The sequence below is a fragment of the Gadus chalcogrammus genome, chromosome 16 (genome assembly GCF_026213295.1).
Source record: "Gadus chalcogrammus isolate NIFS_2021 chromosome 16, NIFS_Gcha_1.0, whole genome shotgun sequence".
NCBI classification, from domain to species: domain Eukaryota; kingdom Metazoa; phylum Chordata; class Actinopteri; order Gadiformes; family Gadidae; genus Gadus; species Gadus chalcogrammus.
This window is the reverse complement of record NC_079427.1, coordinates 7,769,469-7,786,722: the sequence shown is the minus strand read 5'-3', so window position 1 is coordinate 7,786,722 and position 17,254 is coordinate 7,769,469. Positions and strand designations below refer to the sequence as shown.

Sequence of the window (17,254 nt, the reverse complement as noted above, 5' to 3'; positions counted from 1 at the left end):
CTATGACCTCATGTTAAACAGTAGCAAGCAGCCGTTTAACATGAGGAGAAAATGAACTTGTCACACTATGAATAGATCGCTATCTATCTAATAACCACACTTAACCTATTTCCAAAACTTGCCACGTCTCTTGAAGACATTACCCTATAGATCAGGGGTCTCAAACTTGCGGCCCGGGGGCCAATTGAGGCCTGCGTCAGAGTTTCCGTTGTCCGGTAATTACCGGCCATTGACCGGAAAAAAATGAGGAGGACAGAAAATCCTAAATGACTCCGGTCAGAATGACCAATGGAAATAATTCTCTCTGCACAATTTGAAATGTGTTTAAATATGCTACAGTGGTCATTTGTTTAGCCAATTCATTTAAAACAATGAGGGTTTTGATTGACCCGATATTTCACAGCACTATCCTCGAGCCGGTTCGGGCCGGGCCTTTGATCGAGCGCTTGTGTTTTTTTTTATCATTGCTTTATTGGCCTAATCTGAGGAGAAATCTATTCCATAAACAGAAATATTATAGGCCTTTATTACACGGGTCTTCTCAATGCCGTGGAACGCTCCGTTCACTTGCATGGGTAGTAAGTAGTAAGTAGTCCGGTAACTTGTCAACCCCAGCGTCTTCGGTTGCTAAGCGACATCAGCGTCTTTGGCGTACTATTTCACTGCTGATCAACACTACGAATGCTGGTAACGAATAAATTGTAAAAAGACACACCATGTGAAGTTATTTTTTCGTTTTGGCAAGTAGCCGTGTAATAAGCGGAATAATGTATAGAACGTTGCCGGTCATTATCGAAAATAAGCCCCTTCAGGGAGAAGCAAGACACCTCCGCTGCGCGTCGGTGTTCTGTTCGCCCTGTCGGGGCTTATTTTCCCGATAATGACCGGCGTTCTATACATTATTACATATATATTTAGCAGAGTAGGCCTAAGTATGAAATGTGTACAAAGTTACACATGCATCAAAAAAAATGTCGGGTTGAAATCGGGCGAGGGCTCATATTACAGTTAATGTGTCGGGCCGGGCCGGGCTCGGACAGAACGTGCACGGGCTCGGGCCGGGTCGGGCTTGATTTTCTTGGCCGGATCTAAAAACGTTAAAATGAAACCTTCCAGGTCACATGACCGGCACCAATTTTTTCTAGCGGAAACACTGGCCCGCGGGACGATATTTTGTGGCCCCCTACTTGACATCAAAGTTTAGTGTTAGTGTGTTGTTGTCAAACACACATTTTTGCTGAGTGGCTTGCCACGCTTTTTTATCACTTGTGATAGGGGGACCAGATGTCCCGGTTTTGCCAGGACAGTCCCAATTTTGAGTTGCGTGTCCCCCAGCGATTACATAGCCAACGTGATCTAATTATAGCCCGATCATTAACATTGATTGGGTCCGTTGTGCTTCTTCTTCTTTATTGAATGCTTAATGCGGCCCAGCCTGCCCCAGGCGCTACCTCCAGCGGCCCCCAGGTAAGTGGAGTTTGAGACCCCTGCTATAGATCAAATGTTTCACCTGATGATAAGATATCAGCCTTTAGAACAGGCAGGCAAAATGGTTAAATTAACAATAAGAACAAATGATGACATATATCACGATGTTGACGCTGCTAATGTGATATATTGCAGGTTATATCAAGGCATTGCACAGGCTTGTACATTGTGTTGTCACATTTCAATGACCTCGCCTCCATATTATAGGAGCCTAGGAATGTTATTGGTTGTAATGGTATTTTGGTAATGGTTTAGCAGCTAATCATGAAATTATTTTTCATTATGGGGTGAGATTTTGGTGTTTTAAACGGGGTCCCTCGTGTGAAACCTGGCAAAATAAAGTTTTAATTAGTCAAGGTTACGGTGGTTTTACGTTTATGCAGGATTCAACATTCAAACAATACTCCTTTCATCACAAATTGGTCTTAGTATCGCCAACATACTAATTGTATGATGCATTCTAATGTACCAGCCTTGGAATGTTTTATTTTTTAAACTAAAGACGTAATGTTATTATGTTTATTATATGAGAAGGTACCTTATAAAAAACAAGTGAGGAGACACCTTTTTCACAGAAGCCTACAGATCAAATACTCATAGTTGTTATACTCAACGATAGGGGGCGACAGTGCAAGTAAAGCTGGTGCGCCCGGAACGAAAATTCGCTGGCCTAGGCCTAGGAACCATAGTTTAATCGGCGGAAGTACGCTTTGTACCAGTTATTTCGTTGATATTTCGCTTTAAATACGACGTTTAAATCCGGAGGTAATTCAAGCTAAATTTCACATTTAATTTATAATATTTGACATCGTAAAAAGGAAATAATAGTTTTGGTGTTTTCAGTTTTAAATCCTAATCGATGGGTCTGATTTAGTCCCCCTCTTATGTTTTCGCTCTTTCCGGTCCAAGCAGGTTCTCCCTCCGCCGGTTCTCTTGTCTACTTAACATCCACGTGTGGACATTATTGGGATTTTCACCCGATAAACACAAACAAAAGTTAGGACCAAATGGCGTTGTCTTTCGAACAGATGAGGGCGAATGTTGGAAAGCTTCTACGCGGGATCGACAGGTGTGGATGAGTACAAGAATAAGCGATCTAGTGGTTAGCTCAATGGCTAGGCAGCGAGCACTTAGCCTGCCCGTTAGCATGTACACTAGTATTATTCCATATGACTTCTCACCTTGAATGTTAATTATTGTCTTATTACAATGAATCTAGCCTCAACGAATATCCCTGCTGTACGGCACAATAACATTCATAAAGGCCAATCAACCAACGAGTTTTTTGCAGGCAGGCAGCTGTTGTATGTATCCTCTGTATTGCATCGCTAATTTGAAAGATTGGCCATCGCTTTTATCTATTTTGAGATATTCATATAAAGTTGATGTCAATATCGATGGATGATATTGACATTCTGCCATATTCGGTGCTTCTCTTCAATATGATTCTAAGGTTGGTCTCTTGGGTATCGACAAGGGATGCACATGATTGTGGTATCATAATGACGTCTGACAATGTATTCGCAGGTACAACCCAGAGAACCTCGCTGTCTTGGAGCGTTACGTGGAGACCCAAGCTAAGGAGAACGCCTATGATCTGGAGGCTAACCTGGCCATCCTCAAACTGTACGTTCCACAAACTTGAAAAATGTCCGACACAGATCTAAAAAAGCTTTTTTAATGTTTATTTTTTCCCATTAGGTTTTCATAATTTTAGCTCAATACAGACCGGTTATCTTATATAACACGTCACTATTATTGAAACGGCACCACTTTATATAGAGCTTGTACATCAGAATGCATCATGGGAATCTTTGCTGGGGGTCTTCTGCGATTTTGAGCGGAACCATTAGAGTTGTTGTGTGGCAGTTTGAAACATGGCTGTCTTCCCATAACAGCAAATCGGTTCAAGAATAATTAAAAGACAATGACCATAGAAATCCTTTTATAATTGAATAATGACCTACTTTTATAATAGCTAACATTCCAATTTTCCTCTGCTTCAACAATTGAGACGCTTATTGTAAGGCTACGTTGTGATGTACAAGCCCTATTAATCTAAAATTCTCATTTTATTCTTTGTTTATTATTACCCGCTCCTGTTGGATTTGCACGGTGCTGTTCACTTTAAAGATTCAACAGATTGTATTCTTCCATCTAATTCTAAAGCACATCATAATGAATGTTTTTTTTTTCTTCAACGACTAAAAAACATGTTGCAGGTACCAGTTCAACCCAGCCTACTTCCAGGCCAATGTGACGTCCCAGATTCTGCTGAAGGCCCTGACCAACCTGCCCCACACAGACTTCACCCTGTGCAAGTGCATGATCGAACAGACCCACGTATCTTTTTGGTGCTGCAGTTGTTTTCTTCCTCGCCTGTACGACGTGGCTGGTTCTGACGGCTCCATTCCACCGTCCTGCTGGTCAGCCTTTACGCCTGATTTCCACCGGGTTCGTACGTGCCGCGGAACGGCTGCGAACCCTGCCCTGCGTCAATTTCCGTAGCGCGGCCTTGCGAGCCAGCCGTATTCACGAAAGATCACGCGATAATCCTAAACCTAACGTACTCACCTTCCACCCCTAAAACTACTGCAATTAAATGCCAGGCTTTGTCCTGTCTGACATTGTCCTTATAAAAAGAAGGATTTTATTTCATAAATTATTTTATGTTGCTCCACTTCGACAATCAGTCTCTCGTCGTCCATGTTGCCGACCCTCTGAGACCCTTTGATTGATTGACTGCTGACCTGGTTCCACCGCTCATGACGTAATGTTGATGTGAAGTTGTGATAGGCTAAATGAGCTGAGTATTGTTTTTATTTAGAAAATTGACCGGATTCTCTATGGCTTTGGCTATGCCCGGCTCGATCTGCTCTGTTGAAATTGACGCGGTTCAGCAACGGCTCGCGTCAAAAATAGAAGTGCTACGGAATGATTGCGGTGCGGCACTCCTGGGACGCTGCTGAGGCGTTCCGCAGTCTCCGCAATGGTTTCATTGATTAGAGTGGCAGCGATCAGCAGCGGTGACCGGAGCAGCCGTTCCGCGGCGCTTACGTCCCCGGTGGAAATCAGGCCTGAAGTAGCTTAGCTTGACGTAGATAAAGATGGGAGTGGCATATTCATTATGCTGTCCAATTATAGTGCATTAATTTGCACTTAAGTAATGCATTTTTATTTTTGGCAAAGGACAAACTTTCAACCAATCAGAACCTGTCGCGTCATACAGAGTGGCAATCAAATCTTCCCTCTAAATAATTAATGAAGGGGAGGAGTGCTTTACCTATAGTGGTTTTAAAGGGCCTGTACTTAACGAGCAGAGGTTTGAGTAGCCATTCCTATATGGCATTTCAAAAGATGCCATTTAGTGACATCAAACGTGGGTGTGTTCACCCAAATGCATCATGGCACGAGCAAGACACCAGTTGGTAGCGTCCACTGGGTGGGCCCGTAGGTTGGTCCGTACAGAACTATCTGGGCAGCCTGTTGTTGGTTGTTGAAGTAGCTAAGGATGGAAAGGGGTTGTTGTCCAAGTTTAGGGTTGATGTTTTCGTGTATCTTTCCTAGGAAGAGGGTTTGGTGTAAAGGAATCTCACTGCTTCTGGTCTGTCCACCAACCCTGGTATGGAGGCCATTGGTGCCAGGGATTAATCGTGACGTAATGTCTGAATAGGAGGAACTTTTTAACGCTTAACTTTTTGATTACATGTCAATGCTTGCGTCTCTCTAGGAGAACAGATACATAACCGAAAAATATGTCAGTCTGCTCTAAAAGCAAACTGAGGAGCTGCCTAGGGTTAAGATAAGTGAAACCTTTATTAATCCCTTCAGGAAATTAGGTTGCCAGCAGTTGCAGAAGGCATTATACAGAGTTGGGTAAAGATAAGAAAGCAATAAATAAAGGAAATAGACTAAATTGAATTGACTCAGTGAGTCACTGTAGGGGTGGGGAGGGATAGGGGGGGGCTGGGGTGGCGTCCATGTGTCTATTTCCTTGACTACAGTGTCGCAGCAAGAGGAACGCCCCATCAGACAGATCCTATACCTGGGGAACCTGCTGGAGACCTGCCACTTCCAGAGCTTCTGGGTACGCTCTGCACGTGCACATCCTCGCCATTGCACAGCCTCACCTCTGCATATATCCGCACATGCTAGTAAACAACAGTTTATCTTATCCTAAGGCACTAAAAGGTGTTAGTAGGATGAGCCTCATGTCGAATTATGTCCCTTTTTTATTTTTTTCTTCCCAAGCCATATCTTTCATGGAGTTCCCGCAGCGTGGATTTGTTGTGTGGATTATTATTCAGTGCTTTATTTTGTTTGCTTGCGGTTTCACAGACCAGTCTGGAGGAGAACCGAGAGCTCATCGATGGCATTGCTGGCTTTGAGGACTCTGTGAGAAAGTGTACGTTAATGCATTAACGCAGTGCTTTGAGCCTTTTCAAGGAAATATCTGGTCGCTTGTTGTATTTGACCATTTTCCTGTCATTTAAAAAGAAATAAAAGCTCACCGTGGAATATTATTGACCAATCAGAAGGCTGTGGTATAAGTAAACTCTTCTCTTCCTCTCCAGTCATCTGCCACGTGGTGGGCATCACGTACCAGAACATCGAGCACCGGTTACTGGCAGAGATGCTTGGAGACCCCCTGGGTAGGGTACACCATCCAGTGCGGTCAATCATTCATACACCCACAGTTGTTACTATAGTTGCAGGGTCCATTTACTTTTGTAATTTGTTCTTTTGACCTGAAAGTGGCCATCAATTGTTTCATTTTGTTACCCACAAATAGTTCTTGATGCCAAATTATCATATCATACATTGCAGCTTATTTAAACATCGACGGGACATTTGGTGTTCCAAAACAAATGTTTTTATTACAAAGTTATGCTTTATTCTTGGTAGGGCTGCACAATTAATTGTCATATTTTTGCAACTTAGTAACTGCTTTATTAATGTTCCACAGTAAATTCTACTGAATATTAAGTGCAATTATAATCTTTTAATCCTAATTTTCCTCAAGCCAAACATTACAGTGTGTGGAAATGCCTTGAACGTTTCAATGTTAAAACGGTCGCTAGTTTGATGCCTGTGATCTGATGGTGTCCCTCCCCCTCCACAGACACACAGGTGAAGGTTTGGATGAACAAGTACGGGTGGACGGAGGATGAGGAGGGACAGATCTTCATCTTCAACCAGGAAGAGAGTGTCAAGCCCAAGAACATTGTGGAGAAGATTGACTTTGAGAGTAAGTAGTATCAAATATCAAATTTAGAAAGTCTTTTGTTGTATTCCAAAATAACTCGGAGGGTGCTAGATTGCACTCTAGACAGAAGGCCCATTTATAACTCAGGGGAATGGTTCAAATAACGCTTACTTTAACTTGGACATGTCCCCGTCAGATAACGGGGGGAATAGAACCAATCAAATTGCAACATTTTCAGACTAATAAAAGTATTCACATAAGTAGGTTGAAACCCAACGTGCTCAGTGTGCACACGGCAAGTAGGGATTAAAATATAATAGGGGTGTCATTTGCTGCCGACTTTATGCAGAAGGGGAAATTTATGACTAATGCGCCCGTCAACTTTGTATACAATTGTATTTTTTCAAGCACAAACAGGTCAGGATATTTGTATGAAGTAGTATTGAGGCCTAGCCTGGTCCTACCAGACTCTCCTACTTCATTTCATTTGTACAGAGAGTCTGGACCCACTCAATTGACAAACGTTGACTCACTTGAAGGCGGGTGTCTGTTGAAGTTTAAAACTATTGGACCTGCCCAGTGCCACTCTGGATCTGCCATAACCAATCGCTAACGTTTGGCCGGGAATCACGTTGCGGGCAGGCTGTAAACAAACAAAACACAGTGCGTGAAAATGTCCGTCAACGTGAGCTGACTTTAACGTCATTGTTCTCAGCCACTCCCTCTCTTCGCTGATTGGACGCAGAAAATTTAGACAGAGAAAACCTACTAACATACCGCAGGCCTAGTACTGAAGGGAAATTCAAATTGAGCGGAGGTACTTAGGCGGGCGGAGCCAGGCTAATTGAGGTCCTTATGGCCTTCAACATCAAGAGTTCAACAACCCTGGTCTAGGTGGTAGTTATCATGAACTAATGGAGGTTATAGTTACAGACGACGACAACCCTGTGTGGCCCCACCCTGTGTGGCATTCTCAGGCCGCTTTACTTTAAGGCCTCACCTCTGTGTTTATTAGGCCTCCTCATGCAGCTCCACCACCAGACCTATGCTCTATTGCTTAGGCTCTCTCATGCAGCTCTGACACAAGGCTCAACCTGAATGTTTTTTCTGTGAAGATCTTCATACCTTCTATGTTATAATTAAAGAACTAAAAGGAAATACAAAATCTGAGATCCTTCCCTAATCTGTTTGTTGTTTAACCATAATCCCTGGCTAATCTTTATATATTTTCATGTATATCGGATCTCTGATTCAAAAGAGGTGTATCGCCTCATTAAGACTTCCTGAATAAATACAGGTTAAATAGAAAAGAGCTATGGACTTGGAAGTGAAATATTGGGCTATTATCCCTCAGCCAAGACAAGTTGAGGCTGTCTTGGGATAACTGGTAAAGGAGACACACCCAGTAAAGTGGCAGAGTTAATCATAACAACTGTTTCGAAATTATGGATTTCCATTTCTCACAGTCCGATGTTGCAACATGTTGCATCATAATCAAATATGAAAGGACATCACTTCCAGCTTATATCCTGTGTAACATGGTTCACTTCATGTTAAAGACATATTTAACAGCATTTGTTTTCCTCTGGTCCGTTCTGTCTTCTTTGCAGGTGTTTCCAGCATCATGGCCACATCTCAGTGATGGACAAACCCAAACCAGCTCACACAGCACTCATACACAACATATTTCAAACCTGGTTCTATTTTTTTTCTTCTCAGTACACCTTTTCCCAATAAATGTAATTTATCATTTACAATCCTCCTGGTTTTGTCTCGTTTGATCTACTTTGTGTTTATAGACGAGTATGTCAAAACTATAGTGTGGAATTTCTTAAATGAATCCAAAGGGAATATAAATGAGCCTTCTACAGATGACCATCTACTTCGAAACATTGATTAACCTTTTTTAGATTAGATAGTCTTGTTAGTTGCAAGTCAGTTTGGATAAATTATAAATATTTGAAAATTCTATATGACCATGTTATTTGTTTTGCCTATGTGAACAAAAAAATGTAAATGATGTGGGACTAAAGAAATAAATACATTTCATTTAACAGGCATATCATAAATATTGCTTAGGCATATGAACTCTTCTAATGTGAAACCGTTTTATTAAATCTAGGATGTATAAACAGGATTTTATTTCCGGCAGATCCTGTATTGCATAATCCCAGCGTTATTTTTGTCATCGTGTAGGGCACAATTTCCTTGTTATAAGTTTCCTTCAGGCCTACCTTCCCATAACGGGCTCTGGTCCTACGGGCATATTTCATTAGCGTGGGGAATCCCGGTCTTGCCATTGCCAATTTGCCATTGACTTTTGAGTACCTGTGTGCGGCGACTCCCAATAAGGGAGTGGCCTAACTTTCCCTGCACAGGTAAATTGACGAGAACCACGAAGCGCTTACTTGAGATTTCAGCTCTGATAAGTCGGGAGTTTAGGGTCGCAAGAATCAACTTTCGCAGCCATGAGTGTTTCATCGGAAGGGTCGATTCCTACCACAGAGGACGAATTGGAATCGCCCAGCGACGAGCTCATGGGGTCCCAGTCCAGACACTGGCTGTCGGATATCTTTGGCGGTCAACCACCGGACACCAACGGGAACGTCAAACCAGTGGGTCGGGACGGCCTCTTCATTGACTACACCTTTCCTGTTGGACAAGAGCTGCTGGCCAAGTCCGTTGAATGGAAGCGGCCCATGGTAAAGTGATAGACACACTGGTGATTTGCTTTGGGTTAGTGTCAAAGATAACAGGAATCAACAATCACGTTGCTCATGTGCAATAAGCTAGATATAGAAAAGCGATACAACAAAGCTGCTGACTAGTTACTATGGTAGCCTACCTTTTATTGTAGGGTCTGGGTTAGGGCGTTTTAACTATTCAAGATTGTTTAAGGACCTGCAGACATCGTGTCTCCTGTAGTGCTCTCAACAGGAGACACATTGCTCTTTCCTTCCACGTGTCTCCTAACCCTCTGGTCTCTCCATCTCTCCCTCCTCTTGTCTCCCTTTCCATCTCTTTCCTCTGTTGTTATCTCTCACCTCTGGGCTCCCTTTACATCTCTCCTCTGGTCTCTATCCATATCGTTGTTCTCTCTCTCTCTCTCTCTCTCTCTCTCTCTCTCTCTCTCTCTCTCTCTCTCTCTCTCTCTCTCTCTCTCTCTCTCTCTCTCTCTCTCTCTCTCTCTCTCTCTCTCTCTCTCTCTCTCTCTCCCGTGATCTCTTCGTCCTCTGGTCTCTCCTGATTAGAAGATGTGAACTTCGTATTGACCAGGTTCTTAGCTCATATGTCTTAATGTTCCCTCAATAACGAAAGTGTAAGTGTTACGACCCTTAATAATTTAATGCAGCATTACTTTATCGGTGCAGAACAGTCAATCATTTGATACGTCAAAATGACTTAATTTAATTTAAATGTCATAACCAATGGCAAAGGACATCACAAATGACCAGATTCCAAAGTGATTTTAAATGTGCTCGCTTTATCTGAAAAGCAGCCAAGAAAAACGAAACTATTGCTTTTATAGTGATCCATTTATTTGAATTGAATTTAGCACGTGCTTATTGGCACTTGGGGAGGATGACTGTAGGACAATGTAGACCTCTCTCCAAAAACACTCTTTACAAAACCTCCCTGGAGGCCAAGGCCTTTAGCAAATACAGTCATCACAATCATTCAGACACATCCACTTGTTCATCCTCCAGGACTGGGCCCTGTTATTGTGTTTGCGTTAATATATGCAACTGAGTCAGACTACTGTTAGCTTTAGGGAGATCCTGTTGAATGGGTTCTGTCTACTGGATGATCTACTGTCTATTGTAAGACACAACACTGAAGACAACATAACAGATTTGCAGAGGCGTACAGAGTACACGGCTTCCTTACTTGAGTAAAAGTACAGATACCCCTTGCTAAATTTAAAAAAAAAAGTAAAAGTACTACAGTCAGATGTCTACTTAAGTAAATGTACTGAAGTACTTGTTTTTAAAAGTACTTGAGTATCAAGAGTACAAGAGTACATTTTCTAAATATCGCATTACTAATGCCACAGTGCTTACATTTATGTATAGAAACATCCTACATGGAGTTACGGAGTCATTTTCATCTTTTTACCATGTTGCTTTATTTAACATTTCTCATTTGCCAACAAGGCAATAGCACGATAGTATACACTAGTATAACAGTAAAACAGTATACTCAAGAACATAAAAACAATTGCTCAGCCTACATAAATATGTAATATCAGAAAAGAAAATTCAGCTAACAATTGTATGTATGTGTGAGTTTCTCTGTTTTTTCATCAATCAAATCAACAATCGTCTCATCTAAATCTGGCCATTGAGTTGACTTTGGCGGAAAGCGAAGGTGATTGCTAATAGGCTGAAGGCTGTCCTAATCAGTGGCGCCTGCACAATCCAATCACGTTTGAGAGGGAAACAAAACAACAAATTGAGGGTTTCCGAGATTTTTCTTTTCTCCTTTTATTTTTTATTTTTCAGAAGAAGTAACGGGTACCCACGGTTATGGATAGAAATGTAGCGGAGTAAAGAGTACAATATTTGCAGAGTAAAGTCATGAGTACTCCCCAAAAATGATACTTGAGTAAAGTACAGATCCCTCAAAATTGTGCTTAAGTACTGTACTCAAGTAAATGTACTCCGTTACTGTCCGGCTCTGCAGATTTGTAACAACGAAATCACTGAATACAATAACATTTAATGAGTTGATGTTGCCTGAAGATACAATAGCTTTAATAGATGAAGAAACTATATCCAGCCCAAAAATTATGAATAGATGTGTACATTACTACTTTTAAATCACATCAAAATATACCTTAGAAAGATGTGACCCTTATTTTACAATCATGAAATGTCCATAAAAAAAATACGATATTAATTGATGATTCAAGATACAGCTTCAATAATGTCTTGCAGGTAACTTCACAGATATTTGCTGTGATTCTTCTACCATTGTATAGCTCTGTCCATGAACGCTCCTCTATGTGATTTGTATTTGGGTTGTCTTTTGTGTTGTTTGAGCGGGCCTTCATTTTCATTCTGGGACCGCTTGAATGTGCTCAACTGATATCCTGCTGAACGGGTTCTGTTTACTGACATTACCCTTAACAACAAAGCTGTAGATGATCCACCCCCAGGCTCTCTCTTTGACACTCTCTCTGTTACACCCTATCTGTCTTTCTCTCTCTCTGTCTCTCGGTCTCTCGTTCTGTTCCTTGGGGAACATCCATGGTTTAATGGTTATGGTTGTCGGTACGGCTGATAAGTATTTCCCTTACAACACATGCTGTGTGCCACTCAGTATTGATGCTATGAACTATTAACCATCCACCTGCTACCGACCTAATGAAGGCGTTTAGGTCTGGTACTACTTGTCTTTCTTAACTCTCCTGAACGCCAGAATCCTGTCCCAAAACATCTATGTTTCAGATCTTTGACTTGTTGTGGCTCGGTTGAGGTATTTGTACCTGCTGATTCGGCCTCTATAACTCTTCCAGAAGTTCAAATGCACCAAAGGTCAAGGTGTTCGCTTGGCCTCTGAAAGCACAAACAGGATTCAGCTTCAGAGTGTAAAACACACAAACATTTAAGTAAAGACAGACACTGTCAGACACTGATTACAATGTTTTTGGCAGGCTAACAGTTATTAAATATTAACCTGTAATCAGACGCTATTGGAGCAAGGCAGGGCTGGCACTAATTTACCACGCTGATTTATTACTGGTTTTATTATTTGGTCACGATTAAAAGTTATTGACTTATCGGGATACAGTGGTTGTGTGTTATGGATGTAGTAGCATAAGCACTTAAGAACTGAGACATGATGTTTCAAACGCGAGTAGTTATTAAAAACAAGCTGCCAGCTGACAACATGTCTTCAATTACTACGTGCAGTACTTAAATTAAGATAAATTACTCTCATTTACTAATCCCAGAAGGAAAGCAGGCATCACGGAAGCGTATACTGAACAGAGCAGAGCAAAAGAAACAGGACAGGATGTAATAAAACATTTATTTATATGTAAATAAGAGTGTTTATCGTCCAAACAATGTGCCTGTAATCGCAATGTTAAGAATGACATTCTGACAGAAGTATTATAAATTTAATTGTGTTGAATTCTGCATAGTTATCTTAGTAATATAAGCCTCTAGCCTTTATATCACATGCAAAAGGCGCATCATTTCATGCCATGAATTAAAAAAAATATGAATGAAACAAACATTTCATAAAAATGTCTCATTGTCAGCCTTCTTTTTGTCTTCCTTCATTTAATTTCTGACAGCAGTTAATTAGCTGAACAAATGTTTTATGCAACAAGCCAAGGACAAAATCCCTCACTCTGTCATATTCATTCTCTCTTATTCTTTAAGTCTCTGTGTGACGTGTTTGTCTGAATTTCCCTGTTTTCCTTTTGGTCCAACATCTTTCTTCCTTAAACCTACATTTGTCCTTAATCCCAGTTAGATGTCCCACATCTATCTCCCCTATGTCACCACCAGGTGTGAGTGAACCACCAGGTGTGAGTGAACCACCAGGTGTGAGTGTGATTTGCCCTCACAAGCAGTTACAAAATCTTCCCTCTCCCTGCCTCTCTCTAACTCTCTCTAACTAAGTAACTTTATCTTTTCTCTCACTCTTTCTCTCTCTGTCTCCCTCTGTGTCTCTTCTAGACTTAACTGTATTTATGGAATCGGGGCTACTTACAGCCAATCTCAGAATAACATAACACACATAAGACTGAACCATAGATCTCACTGAATCATAGATCTTGGTGTATTAGTCAAGAACATGTTATTCAGTCAAGAATAAAAACAGGTTTGAAAACATCTCTCTCTCTCTCTCCCTCTGTCTCTGTCTCCCACTCCTACCTTTCTGTAGGAGCTGTGTAAATCATCTCCTCCTCAGTTCATCGTGGACGGAGCCACACGCATGGATGTGTGCCAAGGGAATCTGGGTGAGTAGGACTACGAACGCGGGGCAACGCCTTTCCTGGGAGAACCGTTACAGAGCAGAGTAACGCAACCTAACATGGATTCTCATACCCCCAGCCACCAGGAGATGGGATCATCTGATCCACAGTTCAACCCCCTTATATTTGATCCTGTACTTGTCTCACCCATGTAGACTTTGGATATGAATCTGATTTGAAGTCTGATGGCAGACCAGCTCAGATCTGGTTCAATTCGGTGATTCACTTTCTCTCGCTTCAAATTGTTTGGACCAATAATGTTCCCGAAGGCAAGGATCTGTGAGCCCGTAATCGGTGATTCACAGACTCGGCCAGCTCTAGGAAACTAGGCTTACAATGATGTACAGGTCTGAAATGCTCTGATTTGAACTCTACTTTTGAAAGCTTTGCCCATTAACGCAAATTATTTTCTCTTTGGTAGAATAATCTGCATAGCTGTAGATTAATATTGTAAAGTTGTAAAGAGAACAGAAAGGATTAAAAGATTAAAACTAAACAAACCAAAAAAAGGTCCCATCCTGTTCGTCTTTCTCCCTTCCTACACGTGATTGACAGGCAAGATGGATTCCGTGAACCAATCAGCGAAGAGATGGTCAGAAATAAGCCGGGGAGTGTTCTTACATTGAATTTCCCTCACTTGTAGCTGAACGGTATCTGAAACCAGAATAATAGCTTCTAAACACTCACCTAGGGCTACAGCACCTTTTAATCAGCATTGTTATGCATTATGAAAGTCATAATAATAGAAGGATCCTTGCATGGGAACTTGTTGCTCCTCCTGACGGGCCCTTTGACCCGGTGCAGGGGACTGCTGGTTCCTGTCGGCCCTGGCCTCCCTCTCCATGCACCCTTCCCTACTGAAGAGGGTGGTGCCTCCGGGCCAGGGCTTCCAGAACGGATACGATGGCAGCTTCTACTTCAGGGTCAGTGCCTGGTCCGGCCCCGCCGTCACTCAAACCAGACCTGGGTCTGATAGAGTCTGAGTCGTTAGTTACCATGTCTGGGTTATGGTTAGAGAGACTAACCTTTTGCTAAAACCGTACAAAGAATAAATAAAAGAAAGATGGGAATTTTGTGCTGTATTGTTAAGTCATTCACTGTTTCTCTCTCTGTGTGTGTGTGTGTGTGTGTGTGTGTGTGTGTGTGTGTGTGTGTGTGTGTGTGTGTGTGTGTGTGTGTGTGTGTGTGTGTGTGTGTGTGTGTGTGTGTGTGTGTGTGTGTGTGTGTGTGTGTGTGTCCCTCCCAAGCTCCATTGTTACCTTTATCTCTTCCTCCCTTTTTATCTCTCCCACTATCTTTCTCTTTCTCTGTCTCACTCTCTCTGTCTCACTCTCTCTCTCTGTCTCTCTCTCTCTCTCTCTCTCTCTCTCTCTCTCTCTCTCTCTCTCTCTCTGTCTCCTGCTGTGGGTCTGTGTCTCTCTCCCCTGTAGTTCTGGCAGTATGGGAAGTGGGAGGAGGTGAGGGTGGATGACCTCCTGCCCACGCAGAACGGTCAGCTGTACTACCTCCGCTCTCCCAACAGAAACGAGTTCTGGAGCTGTCTGCTGGAGAAGGCCTACGCCAAGTAGGCTCTCTCTCGCTCTCTCTCTCTCTCTCTCTCTCTCTCTCTCTCTCTCTCTCTCTCTCTCTCTCTCTCTCTCTCTCTCTCTCTCTCTCTCTCTCTCTCTCTCTCTCTCTCTCTCTCTCTTCTCTTTAACAATGTCTCCTGTCCATGCACTCTGGGTGGAGAGGGTGTGTGTGTGTGTGGAGACGTCACAGATGATGTAGATGATTAGATAATTGTCCCGACAGTTAAAAACTCCTCTGGCCCGTTTGTTCTTTTGTCTGGCCGGCCTGGGGCTGTAAAGAGGCATGTAACTTGTTGTGGTGAACATACAGGTGTTACCGAGGTTACGTTGTTCCTATAGTGCATGCTATGGTCTCTAGCATTACAAAATAATTAGTTTAAGAGGAGACCCTTCATTAAGATTCAGGTCAAGGTGTGTGTGTGTTGGGGGGTGTTATTGTGTGTGAGTCCAAGATGGAGGGCCTCAACCTTCAGTGAGGCTGAGAACAATCAGAGCTTACAATCCACCAAGTCTACTACGCAGACAAACCAAGTGTCCCTCCTCCACCACCCCCACCCCCCCCGCCCCTGCAGGCTGAAGGGGGGCTACCAGGCTCTGGAGATGGGCTTCCCCCACGAGGCCATGGCGGACATGACGGGCGGGGTGACGGAGGTTCTCTCCGTGGCCTCCTTCTCCGAGAAGCTGCCGGGGGCCCTGCAGCACCTGCTGCGCAAGGGGGCCCTCATCAACTGCGCCAACTGTCAGGTAGGCTGGGCCCCCGTCTGTAACCATGGACACCGCTGTCCCTCTGCTCTGATTGGTTCACTAAGCTGTCGAATACAGCGGAAAAAGGTAGATGAGGAGCAGGAGAGTGTTTAGTGGTATAATACGTATAGTATTATGTGTAATTTAGTACATTATAGTATATAGAGTACATAATCCAAACTGTCATCCACATAGCAGGAAGACATCCAACATGCAGTGAATGTATTTAATTGAATAATGGACGCTTGGACACACCCTTCAGTGCCTCAAGAAGCCTGGGTCCTCCCGTGACTTGTCGAAACTTACTGGAACATCACCAATCTAATCTTATCGAGATCTAACTCGATATGAGGATGTTTAAAAAAAAAAAACCAACCAGGTCTGGGCTGGTGTGTGCAGTGTTTCTTTGTGCATTGTGTTTTTAACATCTGTGTGTGTGTGTGTGTGTGTGTGTGTGTGTGTGTGTGTGTGTGTGTGTGTGTGTGTGTGTGTGTGTGTGTGTGTGTGTGTGTGTGTGTGTGTGTGTGTGTGTGTGTGTGTGTGTGCTGGTGTGTGAGGTTTTTCTTTGTGCATTGTGTTTTGACCATCTGTGTCAATGTGGGTGTGGGTGTGTCTCTGTGTATGTGTATGTGTATCTGTGTATGTGTCTGTCTATGTGTGTGCTGTATGTGTGTCCGTGTGTGTGTCTGTGTGTGGGTGGATGTGTTGTTGTTGTTCCCACAGGGCCCTCTGGAACAGAAGAATGAGCAGGGGATCCTGTTCAGACATGCCTACTCTCTGACTGCAGTGGAGAGGGTGAGGTGTAACAAAATTCACACATTCATACAAACAGGCCACATGTGCCCTTGCCAATTAAAGCGGCTTCTTCCTCACGCGAAGGGGGGATCCTGAGCCTAGGGAGGCGTCCAGCTCATACAGGAGGCCCTTCATCATGTGTCAGAGATACGAGCGGTCAAGATGTTCGAAAGACCCAGAAGCTCAAGACCACAAAAACAAGTGTAATTCCTGCACATAGTCACAAACCAAGTTTGTCAACATGAGAGCAGCATAGAGACACAGGGGTATCCAGTAGGCGGGAGTTCAGCACCATGCTTAGCCAATCAGAGCACATAACTGAGTCCATCCCAGCCCAGTACATAAGTCCCAACACATAGCCCAGGGGGCTAGAACGCTCCAGGTCACGCATCTATCAGATACCATACTAAGTGTATCTCCACGAGTGCATAATACAATTCCTCTCCTTTTGCTTCATAGAGA

At 42.9% G+C, this 17,254-nt stretch overlaps 2 protein-coding genes across 3 annotated transcripts in view; both read left to right on the top strand.

Moving 5' to 3' along the window:
• The first annotated feature begins 2,376 nt into the window (after positions 1-2,376).
• On the top strand, positions 2,377-8,448 carry eif3k (eukaryotic translation initiation factor 3, subunit K). Of its 2 annotated transcripts, none has more exons than XM_056611502.1 (8): positions 2,377-2,557; positions 3,016-3,114; positions 3,711-3,831; positions 5,501-5,575; positions 5,827-5,893; positions 6,063-6,140; positions 6,611-6,736; positions 8,305-8,448. In XM_056611502.1, exons 1-8 carry the CDS (start codon positions 2,496-2,498, stop codon positions 8,334-8,336), a joined length of 660 nt encoding a protein of 219 aa, XP_056467477.1. In that variant the 5' UTR covers positions 2,377-2,495; the 3' UTR covers positions 8,337-8,448. The 2 variants fall into 2 exon arrangements, with proteins under 2 accessions (XP_056467477.1, XP_056467476.1); XM_056611501.1 differs by having other exon boundaries at positions 5,498-5,575.
• Positions 8,449-8,749: 301 nt separating this feature from the next.
• Positions 8,750-17,254, top strand: part of zgc:85932 (uncharacterized protein LOC405875 homolog) — a 16,668-nt gene continuing 8,163 nt past the window's right edge. The window contains exons 1-6 of the mRNA XM_056611500.1: positions 8,750-9,396; positions 13,595-13,670; positions 14,490-14,608; positions 15,116-15,249; positions 15,826-15,997; positions 16,721-16,792. Of these exons, the coding sequence (XP_056467475.1) occupies positions 9,163-9,396; positions 13,595-13,670; positions 14,490-14,608; positions 15,116-15,249; positions 15,826-15,997; positions 16,721-16,792 (807 nt within the window). The 5' untranslated portion in view covers positions 8,750-9,162. The remainder of the gene's footprint in view (positions 9,397-13,594; positions 13,671-14,489; positions 14,609-15,115; positions 15,250-15,825; positions 15,998-16,720; positions 16,793-17,254) is intronic.

What these genes read in the sequence shown, in the direction of transcription:
- eif3k (XM_056611501.1), top strand. Translation starts at nt 2,496, where the DNA reads ATGGCGTTGTCTTTCGAACAGATGAGGGCGAATGTTGGAAAGCTTCTA. An exon ending in GCATGATCGAACAGACCCAC is followed by an intron (nt 3,832 to 5,497) that starts GTATCTTTTTGG and finishes ACTACAGTGTCG; the next exon opens with CAGCAAGAGGAACGCCCCAT. An exon ending in GGAGAAGATTGACTTTGAGA is followed by an intron (nt 6,737 to 8,304) that starts GTAAGTAGTATC and finishes TCTTCTTTGCAG; the next exon opens with GTGTTTCCAGCATCATGGCC.